Here is a 16,886-nt window from a genome sequence, read left to right on the forward strand (position 1 = left end):
TCCACAGTGTGGATGCTGTGTGTGTTTGAGTACCCCAGTGATGAGAACGAAGAGCCAGTCGTGTACTGGAGGAAAGGGCCTGACTGCCACAACCAGCCGAGTCTACAGTCGAGCCCCAGCACAGGAGGGCCACAGGTGCACATTACAAAAAACATCCTCAGGGGATTCTCCATCTTAAAACTGAGCAACGTTGACCAGAACACCAGTAACTCCTATTTCTGTGATGTGATGCTAACAGAGAAAATCCAGGGCAAGTGTGGAAATGGCACCAAACTGACTGTGCATGGTAAGGAGCGTTTGAGAGTGACAGAAAAGGGAGTGACAGAAAAGAGACTTGATGTGTGCAAGGTGAAATAAATTTTCTTTCAGCCTTTCTGCCTTCTCTCCCACTGCTTGTGTCTGCCAGAAGAAAGGTGTGAAGAAGCAGTGTACAATCATATGAGTAGGGTGGGGTAGGCACAACTTTTGTTTGGTGTTACCTATTTATACAGCTGGACAGACTTCTCAGTGACTGTGAGTTTCTGTGGATCTAAACCAGTTCAGTTCATTGTGCTGTGGAACAGTGACTATATATTTTATACAATTCTGAATATTTATATATTAAAATATATGGCATCTGAATTTATATATTTATTTTAATGATTTTTCTTAATCTCCTCCACAAACATTTGCTGAGTCTTTATGCCAAACTTAAAAACACCCAAACCAAGCCCCTGATAACCATTTTTATAATTTTCTTCAGTCTTTATAAACAAATGATCTCTTGAAAAATGAAGGTTTTACTTTCTCTTCCAGTTTGCCAAAATATGTACAGTAAAATCACACAGCAGTGTGAGTTTTTTAGAGAGCGTACACAGGACTAGGGATGTGTGGAAGCAGAGGTTTTTTTCCATTTGCTGGTAAAATGTTTTTCAATAATTTATAAACTTTCCCCGTCTTCTAATTATGAATTGAATTTCCACAACGCTGCTGAGCATCTGGCCTCAGTGACTGAGATACACTATTTCACATGAGCCAAATTTTCTTCATGTGAACTTTCCAGAAAATCAGGTTAGCAAGTGCTAAAATGCCACAAAGCAGTTCTCTCATTCCAGATTTCACATTGTATTTTGTATATTGTCCAGAAATTTTTCAGAGTCCCTAAAAAACCACAGAGATCAAGGAAATTCTATTGACAATTACACCATAAGCATATGTTTGATTTAGCCTGAAAAAAAAAAAGGAAGAAAAAGTTGAGACTTGGTAAGATAATTATCATTTACATTGCTTTTTTACATTACAGATGTTTTCAGATATCCCACTTCTACTATACAGAGAATCTTATTTACTTTCCATTGCATAAGTAACTTACAACAGGTTCAAAAATCTCATGTCTGGAGTAAAAAAAAGATGAGATCTCTCTTGAGAAGCTTTACTCCTGAAAAAAAAGTAAAAGAAAATGTGATTAAAACAAAGACAGCTGTGCTTTTTGGTCAGTTCTCACTAATTCTTCAAATGAAATCTTATCAGAAAAGCTGATTTTTTCTATCTCAAATACTTATTCAATTTCTATTCAAATACTTAATTTTCCTTCTCTTTGTTCCAGATTTGAAATGCAAAGACTGTACAACATCAGATGAGCTCTGGTGGGGTTGGTTCCTTCTTCTTGGATACACCATCTTTATCACCACAGTTATCATAGCTTTTGCTGTAAGTAATAACTTCAAAAAGAAATAATACAAACCTAAAGATGGGTAGTGTCCTCTGATGGAAAGAAACAATAAGCAAATTAGCCTGAATATTTACCTGTGATTAAGTAAAATCACAGGTAAATTTTCTGTTAACTAAAGAGTTAAAGGTGTAGCCCTCAATGTTTTGAGGGCATGGCGTAAAAAAAAGGGAAGCCGTGATGTACAGACTAATTACAAGGGGGCTTTTTCTGAGCTTGCTGAAAACAGGGAAGCTATTTTCTATGTTGCTGGCTGATCCCGTTACTTTTACCTGGAAACAAAAGAGAAAACAAATTCCTAAAGTGATCAGTAGTTTGAAACACATCCTGCTTGTTTCATGCTTCTGGGCACCAGCTCCTAATTTCATGAGCTCCTCTGGATACACATCACTCTCTGTTCATCTTTTTTCTTACTCATGTTCTCTCCAACTAACCAGCCGTACCAGGGCTTTTTGCCCACCTCCACCCACTAGTTGGTTTGGGCCACTGGTGGACATTTACCTGGCCAGCAGTGCAGCACCCTGAGAGCTGAAATACTTGAAAAGACTTTTGCAAGAGAACAAAAAACCATTTGTTTGTATACAAAAATGTCTAAAACTAGGGTGAGTTCGTATGCTTCCCATTGTATTTTAAAAATCCTTCACTCTTTTCTAGCTGTAGTTCTGCTCCCCACTTCAGGAAAAACTTCATAATCATTTTAATCGAGTACTTTTTATGGAACCAAATCCTAAAAAGCAAGTAAATGAATAGCTCTACTTTGATCCTACTTGGTAATATCCTTCATGTAAATGAAACTATTTGGAAGCAAACTAACCTGTGCTGAAGCCAGCTAAGCTATGCCATAACTTGAGGCAAATGAGCATCACAAGTCCTTGAAAGCACGGATGACACTACATTCCTGCCTAACCCTAAACACGCTCTACTTGTGTTTATCAGGTCTGTACCTGGAAGTGTAATTCAAAATTATAATTTATTTGAGACCTCAAAAACTCCTTCTGCTTCAGCAGTATCTCTCCTCAAAGTTACTATTGTAGAGTCCCTTAAAAGTTAAGAAACATGTACTAAATTGCATCAAGAGGGAATAGGTACCAAACTTACACAGGCTTAGGGGAACAAAGTTCAGCTCTGGAACAATCAATAGAGTTTTAAACCAGTAAGCTCTTCTTACTCTAGAGAGATGGATCTTTCAGAGAGCCAAATCCTGACTGTTCTCTCTTTCTCAGCTTGTGCTGCTTAAAGGTACTGCTACTTCAGTGTTACTGACTCTAGTATTATGGCATTCTCTCTCTGCTGATACTGCCAGACAGCCAAGAACTTCATTATCACAAGACTCTGCACCAGTGACATGAGTTACAAGAATTACAAAGATATTTACAGTATCTGATTGCCCTTTTAGGTCAAGGTTTGGGTTTTGTTTTCTTTAACAACCAGTTGTTAAGTACTGTTACCTCAAAGCCACAACAAAACAAGAAATGTTCACAGAATTCAGGCAGTAGGAGACAAGATATGAGTATTGAGTGGCACAGTGAACTCATGCCAGAGAGAGATGTGGTAAAGAGTCAAACCGTGCTAAAATTCAACAGCAGCACAAGCCTGACAGAGGACGTATTGAATCTGAATATACAAGGTGAGCCAACCAACTCTCTCCTAAAATTAATCACTGTGAGCACAATTAGCAAGCAGCAGCAGTAAACTCCGATGAAGTTTACTTTCTTCATAGCAGCCCAAATGGTGCTGGTTTGGATTTGTGGTTAAAAGTGTTGATATCACAGCAGTGATTTGGCTGAACAGTGTTTGAAAGGCATCAAGGCTTTCCTTGTTTCTCATTCTGCTGCTCCAAAGAGGAGGCTGGGAGCAGGCAAGAGATGCTCAACAATAAAAGCTAGGGTAGGGGAGATGTTTTTGAGCTACCTATTGCTCAGAGACTGGCTGGGCATTGCTTTTCTGGATGGAGATGGTGAGTGATTTCCCCTGCATCACTTGTGGGGGATTTCTGTTGTTTTTTTTGTTAGGTTTTTGGCTTTCTTTTTTTTTTTTCTTTTTCCCTCTCTCCTTCACCTGTTAAATTTTCTTTATATTGACTCATGAGTTGTTTTGGTTTTGTTCTTCATATTCTGTCCCCAGTCCCATGGGGATGGAGAAGTGAGCAAGCAAGCAGCTCTGTAGATGCTTGGCTGCTGGCCGGGCTCAACCTACCACATAGAACACTGAAATTTATAAAGTTAGGAACTTTTAAAGGTCATTTGTTTACTAAATGACAAATGTTTCCTGCCATGAAAATGCACATTGTGTAAAAACCAGAGTGTAAACTAATGAAAGTGCAACTGCATGACTCAAAGGTCCTTTGGCCCTTACAGTCCACTGCTTAAATCCAGTGTGTCATGACTGGTTAAAGGCAGCTTCTGTACACACCTCAAAAAGAAGTCTGACCTGCCTCTTCTGAGTCTAAAATCCACTCAGCTGTTGCCTTGCTTCTTACTTCTGCCAAACACTCTCAGGACTTCCAAGTCTACAGTAGGACACAGCAAGGCACTATCCCAACGACACCTGTGCCTGACAACTGTGTCATTACAAGTGCTCGCTTGGGGATCCTCCCCAGAAGACATCTATCTCCAGAAAACCCTGTCTATACCACCTAAGAATCAAGAATCAATGAAAATGTCTCTCCCACCACTCCCATGCCCTATTTTTTTCAAAAGCAACAGGACACAAACATTTTGAAGGATAATATTGGGAACTGGAGAAGCATTACATGAAACTACTGGTACACCGTCAGACACATTTTCAGCCCATTTCTTGAGTACAATATGAATCACCCTTATTCTGCTACCTAAAAAGGCTTAGAATTCTTCATATAAGATACTACTTAACTGAATTAATCTAACACTGTAAGATATTCATTCTAAATAATTTTAAACCAAAAGGGATCGTAATTATTCTGCTGTATCATAATGGCCCACATCTGGCTATATTCCACTTGTTTATTAAGTTAGAACCAAATAAGCTGTAAAACAATAACTACGTAAGTATTAGTAACTTAGCTTACCTATTACTAACATTTTTACTACTAAAAATAGTAGTAATTTATATTGTCTGACAATTCATTAAGGTGCAGTTAAAATCAGTATTTTCACTTTTCATTTTGACTGTGATATGTGTAACAACTTTCAAACCAATTCAGAATAAACACTGGACTGATATCCCAGTAAAGTCAGCCATCTGTTCTCGAAACAGATGAGGTATCTGATGGAAACATTTTTACTGCCTAACAATATATGTTGTTGTGCCTATTGCAACAGATTCACCAGTGCCATACAAAATGCAAGAATAAGAGAAATACAGATAGCAGCTCTACCATGCAAAGTGAATGGATTTATGACCAGCCATCAAGACCAGTTAATAATGGGTTTAATCAAGAATATGAAGATATGTCAGTAATAAGGACTCTAAGTGACATTGGAAGGGAGATGATATGAAAAAGAAGGTGTGTGCAGTTGTAACCGAGATACGAGCATGTGTGATGCTACTTCTATCAAGGTAGAAAAGAAACACATAAAATCTCTCCATTAACCTGGAATGTTTCTTGTTCATGTATTTATTTCAAGTTAAAGAACTTTGCACTCCACACAGCTACAAATGACATGAGCATTAATGTATGTTAACTATCACCAAAATACTGTGAAAGCTAAAGGTATTCAAAACTCTTTTCAATGCCAACATATCTGACCACGTGAATTGGGGGTTTTTTTCTAATTAAAACAAAAGCACACAATTACAATTTTGTTTTCACCCAGGTTAAGGCAGCTTCTGTGCTTTAAAAATGCAGTTCTGTAAAACAGTATCTGTCCACTGTAATAAGAGATTGTCAGAGAGGATTTCCTCATGTGCTCCCAGGAATTATTTCTAATTCCTTACTTATCCCCCACATTTACAAATCCCTGCAACTCCTTCCACTCTTAGCTATTTAGCCAGCTATGCCATCTTGTAATGCACATTTTCATTCCAACATAATGAAAATACCTAAAGTGGTTTTAAAAGTGCTAGCTTCTATGTTTTTAAAGAAATATTAATTACCAAAATAATACTGACAAGTAGATAAGCTACACAGTTTGCTGCTGTAGGGCTTATGTGCCATATCTGGGACTGTAACAGAAACTATTTGGATTAAAAATGTGTGTTTTAAACTTGTCTTAAAGTGCGTAGAATAGTTGTGGAATCTAAGGAAATAACAACAATACAACTAAGATACATAGAAAGAGATTATCATAATTTGCATAGTACTTCAGGAAATGCAACCTTAGCATAGTATGTATTTGTGACTTGAAGGAAATGGATTTTTTTCACATTGAAATGCTGCAAGCTGAATACTGTGTTTCAAAGTTGCTTACAATTGTAAATATGTGAAAGGAAACAGTTCATAGAATAAAATGAGTGATTACACCCTTATACTTTAAATGTGCTCTAAGAACTGATACACGCTGCTCACTGGATTCAGCTTCATCACTAGCCTTTTTTTCTGAAATTCTTCCTTTCTGTAACAGTAAAGATGCCAAATAATTTTAAGAAATTTATCTGAACATTTGTTTCCTTTTGGTGAAAGTGTTGGCTAACACATTTAGACAAAGTGAAATGTGACTTTCAGAGGGAAAGATTGACTGTGAGTATTCAGGTAGAGAAGAACAGTTATGAAGTATCTTTTTAAAAATTATTATTGTTATTATCTGGACATTGGGAAGTAAACAATGGTCTTCCCTCCTTCTCTACCTAAACTGGGAACTGACTCCATTTTCGGTCATACATATTTAGGTTTCCAGAGTCAGTAAATCAAATTTTAATTGTGGGTGTAAATATGTAGCTAATTTCTTTTCCAGCAAAACTATCTCTTCAGAAGCACTTCAAATTTCCTATTTTGAAACTCTTTTAAGAATAAAATCCTTATTGCTTATAATTTATATCCAAACTCGTCATTTTAAAGGTAAAATTATAAATTGGGTTAAATACATGGAATGTTTATATATTTAATATAGAGCTTTAAGGGCAGAGATGTAGCAATTCCATAATTTTAGATGTGAGGTGTGAAGTCCGTCTGAGCCACAGATGCAGTTCTTCGAAGAAAAGAACTGAAGGCAGCAGTCACTGAACCAAAGTTGCCTCCAAGTACACAAAGCACAAAGAGGTCAATGTCTTCAGGAAAGCCTTTCAGATCTGACATTTTGTCAAAAACTGAAAAGGGTTCATACCTAATCCAGCAGACTCAACTAGAAGGTGTGTTTAAAAAGCACCCAATTCAGATAACTCATATACTTAAATTGGGCTCTTTTCTTTCCGCTTGATAACACTGCCTCCACTTCAGATCAATGGCCCTTCAAATGAAGGTCAGTGTGATTTCTGCAGTTTTTCACAAGCTTCTCAGAAACAGCTGAAAGTTGCTTCCAAAGAATTGGACATAAACTTCCACTCTGAAAGGTTAAGAATTCAGTACGTTCTGAGGAACTGAAAAAACATAATATGTAATATATTCTATCATCTAACAACAACAGCAAAGATGTTACTTGTTATGTTCCAGTCTGCAATGTCATGGATTTTTATGGAAGCCTACCACAGAATGAAACATCAGGACTGAATTCAGAATGAGTTTAGAACACAAATAATTCTTAATATTAGATGTGTGAAATACCCTTTTTTTAAATTTATATTTTGTTTTTTAAATGCGTATTGTAAAGAACATTAATATTTATATGAAATATACATTTACTGCAGTAAGTCAAAGAATCACAGAACCACTGGTTAACAGGTGCTTTGTAATTAAAAAAAAATGTTCATTCTCGTGAGAAAGTATTACTTTAGCCTGTCTCATCTTCCAGATTTGACTGTGTTTGTACTAACGATTTTCAAAAGAATTCATGAAATCTGAATCAAAAAACCAAACAAATCAAAACAATGGTTTCCCAGACAACACAGCCCACAGAACTAGTAAGGTTTCAGCAGAAATGGAACCTTCTATTTAAATTATAAGTACTGTTTGCAATCATCTTCATTGCAACACTTATCAACAGCATCATGGTACAAAGTAGGTATGAATTTTTGCAAGTTTCATCTGCTTCAGCTTTTTAAGATATTAGTAACATTTTTTTTAAAAAATAGTTGCACAGCCTATTTGCGTAGTACGTCCATCAGAAGACAAAATTTTGATGATTGCAGGTTTTGCCTTCAGCCACACAAGGACTACACGTAAAACACATCTAAAAGAAGAGAAGCAACAGAATCTATCTAAGAAGTATTCTTGAAATTAAAAATTCATTTATTTCATTGGGGTTTATTTTGATGAAGAGATCACTAACTGATTTTCAACTCCAGTTATTTAGGACCTGTTAAAGAAGGCTCTCTAATACTTTAGGATTTTGTGAGAAAATAAGGTGGCAAGGATCCTTTTTCAGCACATCCGATTTACAACATTCTAACAAAAAAATTCCAGCTATTAGCCAGGATAATTAGCTAGGAAAGATCCATATCAACTGAAGAATTTGTGAAGTGGTAAAAAAACCCTGGTCTTCCTCCATTCAAAAAGGCTCATATTCACTCCCTGAAGAATACAACTACTGTAAATAGGAAACAAAGTCTAAGAGGATCTGATCTTGTTAGATTTCTCAGTTTCTCTAAGTGAAAAAGAGCTTTTTCAAGACTTCACCAGAATTCCAGGAGAGATGTTACCATTGAATCAGAGACTTTGACCATTGCAGATCAGCATCAAAGAAGAGATTATTTTTAATAGTATTATCTACTACTGCAATTCATGCTGGAAACTATCCTCTGTACAAATGAGAATACAAGCGAGCAAGGCACAGGTTACAAAGGTAACTTGTTTCAGTTTTACATGCAAAAATGCTATCCTAAGATCTGGAAGTCATGCAAGCTATCCTGTATATAACTATCACTGTATATAGAACTTCATGCATTTAGAAATGGTTGCTGTTCTAAAATGAATTTAAGGTGCTTTACATCAGTCTTTTCTTTTTATTTAATTTCTTTCATTATCAAAAACAGTAATAAAATAATTCAATCTCTGCACATGATTCCTAATGTGATGCAATCTAAATATTAATATAAATCTGGTGGTTACTTGCTGAAGAGGCTTTCAAACAGCTATAAAAGATTTATTTCTTAACCACATTCTTCAGTTTGTAGGAATTCTAAAATTTCATACATGCTTGATTCAACCTCCAATTTTTACTTTTTTTTTTTTTTACTTATTCATAAATCAACTTAAACCTCACACTTATAAACCAAACACTCTTTGCTTTTAAATAAACAATTGTGGATTTTAGCATTTAGGCAGTTGTTGCATTGGTTGAATCCACTGCAGGAATGACCAAGAAGCCAAGAGCCCCAAAACAGTGGAGGGGTCCACTGGTGGGCAGGCTCAGAGCTCTAAGACCCTTTTACCCTTTTTAAGTTCATGTTCTAAATAGTTCTCCTTTCCTTGATACCCCACTGGTTCCCGGGTCCCTTGTTCCACCCCTCGCCTTTCCCACTGGTCACTGTCCTGTCACCCCACGCCCTTTCCACTCCCTGGCCCCCAAAGGATAGGCTCTGATGTTCTGCCCCTCCCCTGGTGCTGATCTGGATAAAACCCCGGCCCTGTCAGTGTTCAGTCTTCTTTGTTCCTGGATCCCTTCAGGTGGGGACCTCAATAAACCCCTCGGAACTCCATACAAAGGACCCCTCCCATCTGTCTGTCCTCCGCGATGCCGCAGGAGCTGTCCGGCTCTGTGTGTGAGAGTGGCTGTGAGTGTCCCCCAGCTCCGGTGTGTCAGGGGCTGTCTGAGCGCCTTGGCACAGCACCCCTGGAGCAGCTCCGGCGGGACGCGATCGGGACGGACGCGACGCTCTTTCCACACCCCCGCACCCAGCGCGTCAGGCAGTGAGACTGGAAATCCTGAACTTAAGGTAGTCAATGCAAGGTGAATGTTACAATAACAAGATACATGAATCTGAGTTCATTACCTGCTGAGTCTCATCAACTACTCTCCAGTAGACTGACAGTAGATAATCAGGTTGTTATAGCATTCCAAGGAACATGTAAATGAACTCTTGACAAAAGCTTCAGGAAAATATATTTATTCAATTTTGGCAAAAGAAGAAAATGTAATAAATATAACAATTTTTTACACCCTTCTTTACAGTTATTTTTATATCACATTTCTTCTAAAAAATTCAGGTAGTATTTAAAATTTTAAAAGAAAACATTCACCGAAAAAAGAACTTTTAATGTGAAAAAATACGTAGGAGTGCAAATGTTTTATTTTCTTGTGGCTAGTATTTAACTTTCAAGTCCTTTAGAACAGTGCAAGTTACATTTTAGATCAGTAACACTATGAGCATCCAAGTAATACACAGAACTAATATGCAGAATTATGTTGAGTCAATAATACAGATTTTAATTTTTCATGCTATAACACCAATTCTCCTCTAAAATAACACTGAAAAAGACTTTTCCAAATTTCTGTAATTATGACAACACAAGCTTTTTGCAAATCCCACACTCAAGTCCCCAGCTGAAGCAAACTGAATCCAAGTGGAACCTCCTCAAAACAAGACATCCACCAGGCACGCCCAGCTCCCGTTCTGACATGTTTATACAGCTCTGTGAAGTGCAGCTGATACTTTCTCAGCAGCAGCAGATGCAAGTCCATTGGGACTTTTACTTTCATGAACATGAACTGGGGTAGCAATCCCTGAGATTCTCTAGGATGCCTGTAGCTGTGTTTTGGCAGCCATCATGTTTTGCTACTTTTTCTCTGAGCTGCCTACTCAAACCAGTTTTCTTTCAATAAAAAGCGTACAGCATCATCAAAGCCATTTTGGTACAATGATTCCATTTTCTCGTGGTCTGGTGGGAACAAAGCTTGATTAAGTCTTACTAGGTTGGCCAGAGACAGCTGCAACAGAGCAAGAAGCTATAAATTAGTTTATTAATGCAACTTACCTAGATGTGACTGTTCTGTCATCTGCTTCATGGAGCATATGTAAAATGAAAAGACCAGCATGGCTTTGTCTACACCAGGAATTAACCAAGTCCAGGGTCACTGCTGAGTGCCAGGACAAACTGGTATGAACAGTCCACACACACAGAATTAAACTCACAGCATCCAAGACAGACTGTCTGCCTGTAAAACTGCCCAAAGTTTCTGAAACACTTTTAACTTTGGAAACACTCCCAAAACTGTCTGGCAGAGTGGTAGCTGGCACATGTTAAACTTGTGCAAGGAAATATTTTGACAACTTACTAGTGCAAACAACCATGTTCTTGGGAACATTCCCAGGCAATGTTTAACATATGAGTATAAATGTAGCTTGTACTACCAACAATTGAAGAACTACTCAGCATCTTAATTGGTCACTCTGATCATGTAAAAAGCTTTTGGAGCTTTATTCTTGAATACAGACTTTATTAAATTGTTTACAACAGACTAAAAATAGATTTAATAATGTTCTGAACAATTTGTCTATATAAATAATGTAATACTTAGCCACATTATTATAAACAAATTTGCAAAACAGTATCAAAATCATCTTCATTATTTGAAGCAATTATTCAAATTCTGACACTAGGAGATGGAGAGATGGAAAACTATTCACATTCCAAAATAGATAAATGAAGATGTACAACTCTTAATTTATACAACCACAATTTGCCGAAATGAAATTATTCTTCGTGATCATTTTTACAGCCCTAAAAGCAGAGGTGCTTCAAATTGAATAGTTTAAAATGTTGCCTGGGATTCTGCACGAGTTTGCACATGACCCCAGAAGCAATTGAACTGTGCAATTAATTTTCTGTCTCTAAACTAAACTAATCACCAGCTCATTTTTCATCCTCTAGATACAAAACACAACCAAGAAATATACAGTGATTGCATAAATTTCCAAGATATATGAAATCAATAATCTCATACTTTATGACCTTTACAAAGTACTACCATGCTTAATACCTCTCTGTGAAACATCATAAAGATTCAAAAATTGGTCCAATTGAGAAAGGCATTACATAATACTAATTTTGGTAAAATTAAAAAAAAACATTAAAAACTGCTTACAAAGAAAGTTTAAAAAAGTATTAATTATTGTTAATCTTTCTTTCTAATGGAATATTATTGACCACTAGTCTATCACTATTCAAGATTTTCTTTCAGCACATTGAAGAAAGCAAAACTGTGGTTAAAGTTTGTGAGACAAAGGTTGCAAAGACACAATGTCAACAATGAAAAGGAGGCAATAAAAATCAGTCTCATATTTCAATATACAGAAATGTTTCTGCAACATCTAACAGAATTTCTGAAAAAGCATTGTAGTCACAAATGTTCACAAGCTCTCTTGAGCAATGCAGTGACAAGTCACTGTATATACCATTTCAAATGTACAACTTAAACTTGCATTTTAAATTCAGTTAGAGCAATTGATTTCATTATGTATGAAGAAATGTTGTGCAGTTTTCCTCTCCTCTGGTATTCGACTTTATTTTTTTCTATAAACATTTTTCCTAGTCAAAGACAGCTGATATGTAAAGCAAACCACTACACAAACCTATTATTTACACTGAACAGCCTGTTATAATTTGCTCAATTTTGTACTAGATCAATGCTTTTCAAACTTTCTTCTTTATTCTACATTTTCCTTTCCTTGTGTTTAAGAAAAGGTTTAACCTCCATTTGCAAAACAGAAGATGCCAAAACTTTACATAAGCTAATATATAAGCACAAAATAGACACTTCAATATGAACATAACTGCAAGAGTACTATTTAACGTTTTTAAGTTAAGAAACAAGCAACTTACCATCATATCTTGTTTTGCTAACTTAACATACAGGTCCACACGCCCTTTATCTTGTGGACAGATATCTAATCGACCGCTAAAAGGAGATATCGTCACAGTTCTTCCAACAGGCAAGATAGGAAGGCCATTGGTAAGGCCACCATCAACCCACTTCTATGGGAAAACAGAAATATTTTCAAAATAACACCAGCACAGTATGATCATAATGCAATACCTTGCCCTTGCTGACCCTGCCTCCTCCACTCTCAAGAAAACTTACAAGTTTCCCTCTAAGAATACAATGAATAAGCTTCAGTATGTGTCAACTATCAAGGAACTGACAATACAGACACAGAGATTTGAATCAATAAGCATTTGACATAATGTGCAGATTTGTGTGTAAGGTATTTATCAAGCCACTTATAAGACTTCTTAGTTAATTAAAAAATAAAATGCCCCATATGGAATTTTTCTCAACACATACAGGAAAAGACAAGACTGTTAATATTACACATAAACCATATCCAATAATGTATACTTCTCTAGAACATTATTCTGACTGACAACAGAAGCTGTACAATCTGTATGTGCAGGTAAACACTGCACAAGCTAAACCACACATGATTCCTCTCCTCTTCTATGATTTTTCTTCCAGAGCCTCATGTCTTCTTACATCCACTACAGAAGACAGCAGCAGCAGTGGAGAGTAAAGATGGGAAGGAGCCGAACAACTATCACATAAGTGGGAGCAGACCTAAGTCTGCTGCAGGAGTTGAGTATAGTGAAGAATGAGATCTAGGGGCCAAATTCCACTCCAATATAAACAGGAGCGCTGTGACATCTGATGTTAATGTATTTATATCTTCCTATTTCTTACTGTGCTTACATGCATAGCCCAAAATTTGACACCAGTCTGCTGGTTAGATGGATTCACTGACATCATACGTGAGGTCTGATGACCAGACACATCTCACTGAACTTTACACATCTAAAGGCAATTAGTAATTCTACACTTCCTTTATCATCAAGGGAGAGAAAACACTTCTAGCATGTGATTCACCTTATCCTAAAGTAGGTGATTGTATCTCATATTAATTGTGCTGAAAAAGTGCTTTTGTCTACACTAATTATAAAGGAAACAAACATTAACTATGTAAAATGTAGACTAATGCAGACACGCAAAGGCAGGCAAGTTGAAATGCTGTAAGAAATAGTAAGATTCACCTCAGTGCTTCTTAAGAGTTTCACCTCCAGAATATCATGCTCAAGTTACATTTACACAGACCACTGAAAAGAAATGGCAAATTGTACTAGTATTCTTCAGCACCAATCAAGCAAAAGACTGCTTTCCTGACATAAGTGATGCTCTATGTGACCATCGTAAAATGGCAAAATAATACCAATTTTGCATCAAAAATCCTGAAAACACCACAGGAACTTAGTCACACAAGTTTAAAAAACAAACATACATCAACAAAAACAAAACCAAAAAAACCCAAGTCAAAAAACCCTTTCACAAAAAGTAAATTATTGGCTGTTGGCAAGACACTAGCTCTCAGTGTAGGTACTGCTATACAGCCAGTTACAGTGTTTGTTCTTCAGAAGCCCCTGGGATTCTCTGAGATCCATCAGTTATATAGATCCCTCTCAGCTGTGTCCTTTACTCTCACTCTAAAGCAAACCTTATTTTAATTTTACACAGATTTCTCCCAGGGCCACATTTGACTTCCCCTGTGAACTCCTGTATCTGGTGATAGGTTGAGTCACTCTTTAACACACAGATACATAGCAAAGGAGTAGTGGTAGTATCTATCTATTTTTCTCTCTCTCTCCCTCCCCATCCATCCATCCATTCGTGTGTTTGTCTGCATACACAGTCCACCCACACCACTCTTTTCTTCACTCTCTCAGATCAGTTTTATGTTCCTGATCTCAAAATCTAAGCTACAAATATTAATATTTAGTAGTTTCTATGGCCCTCTTCATCCTGTTATTTCATTATATGCTATAGTACCTGACTCTTGACATTAGCTGATATCAGTACCCATAATATATTACTGAATTCCTTCACTTTGCACAAACATCAAATTTCTCAATGAGGAGTCAGAGAATAAAATTCCAGGATCATTTACAGCTATCTTTCAGATTTGTCAAACTCCCATTACAGCACTGTTGCAACAGCTGTGAGTAAAGCTGCAACATACCAGAACACTTCTAGCACCAAGGTTTTTTGTGTCTGTCTCTAAATAGTAAATTATTATTATTTATGTGCAATGTTTCTTGGTGTCCTAAGTGGCTTTTTGTTGTGTTTCCTACAGTGAAAAGTACAGTGGGATCCCTGTCTAAGCCATGTCAAAGACACCATAACAAAAGACATTATTGATGTTTTTTTCACAAGTAAAACTTAATACGTTTAAAACGTAAAAGTTCTCACATTTTTAAAAATTCTGATTATTTATGTTTTCTCCTTCTCCCCTTATGTAATTTCAATACTTATTTGAAAATCAAAACATTTACTAAGGCATGAGCAATGCTGTTAATTCAGCACGATTTTCTGTAGATTCTGTTACTTTCTTTTGAGAATTTGAGAGCAACTGTTTTTCACTCAAAAATATTCTAGCACTATAGTCCCTCATGTCTCCTAGTTATAAAAAATTTATAAAACATTTATTTGCTGCAAAAAGACAAGTGAAGCACCAGCTTCCCTTAACTTCGCTAATCAATTCTTGAAAAACGCTTCTTAGCTGATGAGGCAAATTCCTGGTAGCTTCTAAATGAGTTTCACTAATACTCTAGTACAATGCAAAAACAGAGAAAACTGTGAAATAACTTGCAATGAAACCCAAAGCAGACAATGACATCAAGGCTCGACTAACAGAACCTACCCATTTACCAGCAGATGGTTTTTACAAAGCTATTCCATGAGAACTACAGTCACACCAACTACAGACTCATCAGCAGACACAGCTAACTTTGTCATCTGCGGATCTTTATCTGTCTTGAAAATTAACCTTGTCAGAGACTCAAAGGACACAAAACCAAGTCAGAGAAAGATCATTTCACATGGAGCAAGTTTGCACTAGTGTTACTGGAAGCTTAGTCCCAGAGTACCTAAAATCCTCAGCCCTGGTAATAAACTAGTCCAATCTGGTTAAGGCTATAAATTCTCATATGTCATCTTAGACTTCCTCTTTTGTCAAATTATTTTTCGGCTCATTAATCAGAAGAAAACGTACTATGAGCAGACAGTGTTCTGTCCCTACTAACACAAAATTTAGCTTATTCATCCCAAGTGTCTAGCCTGCAGGCATGCACACTTACAAGTAAACTAGCTAATCTCCTGTGAAGCCAAATGCTTCCCAAAAAACACTCTTGCTAAAAATAAAACTAAAGTGCAATGTTTACCCTGGGGTTCAGTCTCTGTAGGTGTATGGGCAGGCTAGCAACAGGTTTGACTATTTTCTGATACCATTTCACAAAAGTGCAACACACTGCCTTACTTGCCATGCACAATGGTAGCTGGTAACAGCAGAGATAACAGTGAAATACATTTTAGAAACACTCCTGCATGACCTGGTGATGTGTGTGCAGATGAATACACATACAGCCCAGAGAAGATCCAGATCAACTGTTCTAAACTACAGATAAGGCCAGTAGACTCAAGCAGCTAGCAGACAGTAGTCTTGATTCTGTGCTGCCATGAACCCATGGCCTGAGGAAGTTACCTTAGACAGACAGACAGGACCTGGTCTGTTACAGTAAAACTTTCAGTAAAGTTGGAATATGGTGCTATATGATAGGTGACCTTGCAGACCCAAATCCATATCCAATCCACCTTACTGACTTGGTGCTTACATGTCTGGGCCATGAGAGTACATCCCATGTATGCAGCCCTACAATGTGTGCTTTGGGGCCCCTGCTAACACACCCACACATCCTTATTACCCACTATTCCAAACCAAAGAAATGCTATTGCAAGTGAGAGCTCTCACCCAGATCTAAACATTTGGGACGAAAGAATGCAAATCAAAAGCATTTACAGGCAACAGTTTTCTCAAAAAAAACTACAAAACAAACAAACAAAAAAAAACCCACCCACAAAAAACCAACCCCCAAAAAATTCCCCAATTCACAAATGCACTGCTTTACAGAGTATGAGAAAAGGCAGGGCAGACATGCAGAACTAATTATTCTAACAAGTAACCATAAATGCAAGCAACCTCATCCCAGACACTGCCTCTTCTGAATCTCACTAAAGGAGAGCAGTAAGCTTTGGGAATGACAAGAAGCTTTCAAGTAACAGAAGAACCAGTTTCCATGAAACTTTCATTGATTTAACTTTTGAATGCAAAAAGAAAAAAGGCT

At 37.0% G+C, this 16,886-nt stretch overlaps 1 protein-coding gene across 4 annotated transcripts in view; it reads right to left on the bottom strand.

Annotated features, from left to right (window-relative positions):
- Positions 1-500: 500 nt before the first annotated feature.
- PNPLA4 (patatin like domain 4, phospholipase and triacylglycerol lipase) overlaps positions 501-16,886 on the bottom strand; it is a 32,885-nt gene continuing 16,499 nt past the window's right edge. For 2 of the 4 annotated variants that reach the window (XM_082278931.1, XM_082278933.1), the window contains 2 exons: positions 12,543-12,695; positions 9,806-10,647 (listed from right to left, as the gene is read on the bottom strand). In XM_082278931.1, the coding sequence (XP_082135057.1) occupies positions 10,516-10,647; positions 12,543-12,695 (285 nt within the window). In that variant the 3' untranslated portion in view covers positions 9,806-10,515. Of the gene's footprint in view, positions 1,208-1,343; positions 1,418-9,805; positions 10,648-12,542; positions 12,696-16,886 lie in introns of those variants that run through there. The other 2 variants (XR_014226309.1, XM_082278932.1) reach the window with 2 other exon arrangements.

This window comes from Coloeus monedula (genome assembly GCF_965178545.1).
Source record: "Coloeus monedula genome assembly, chromosome: 3".
In the NCBI taxonomy this organism is placed as follows: Eukaryota; Metazoa; Chordata; class Aves; order Passeriformes; family Corvidae; genus Coloeus; species Coloeus monedula.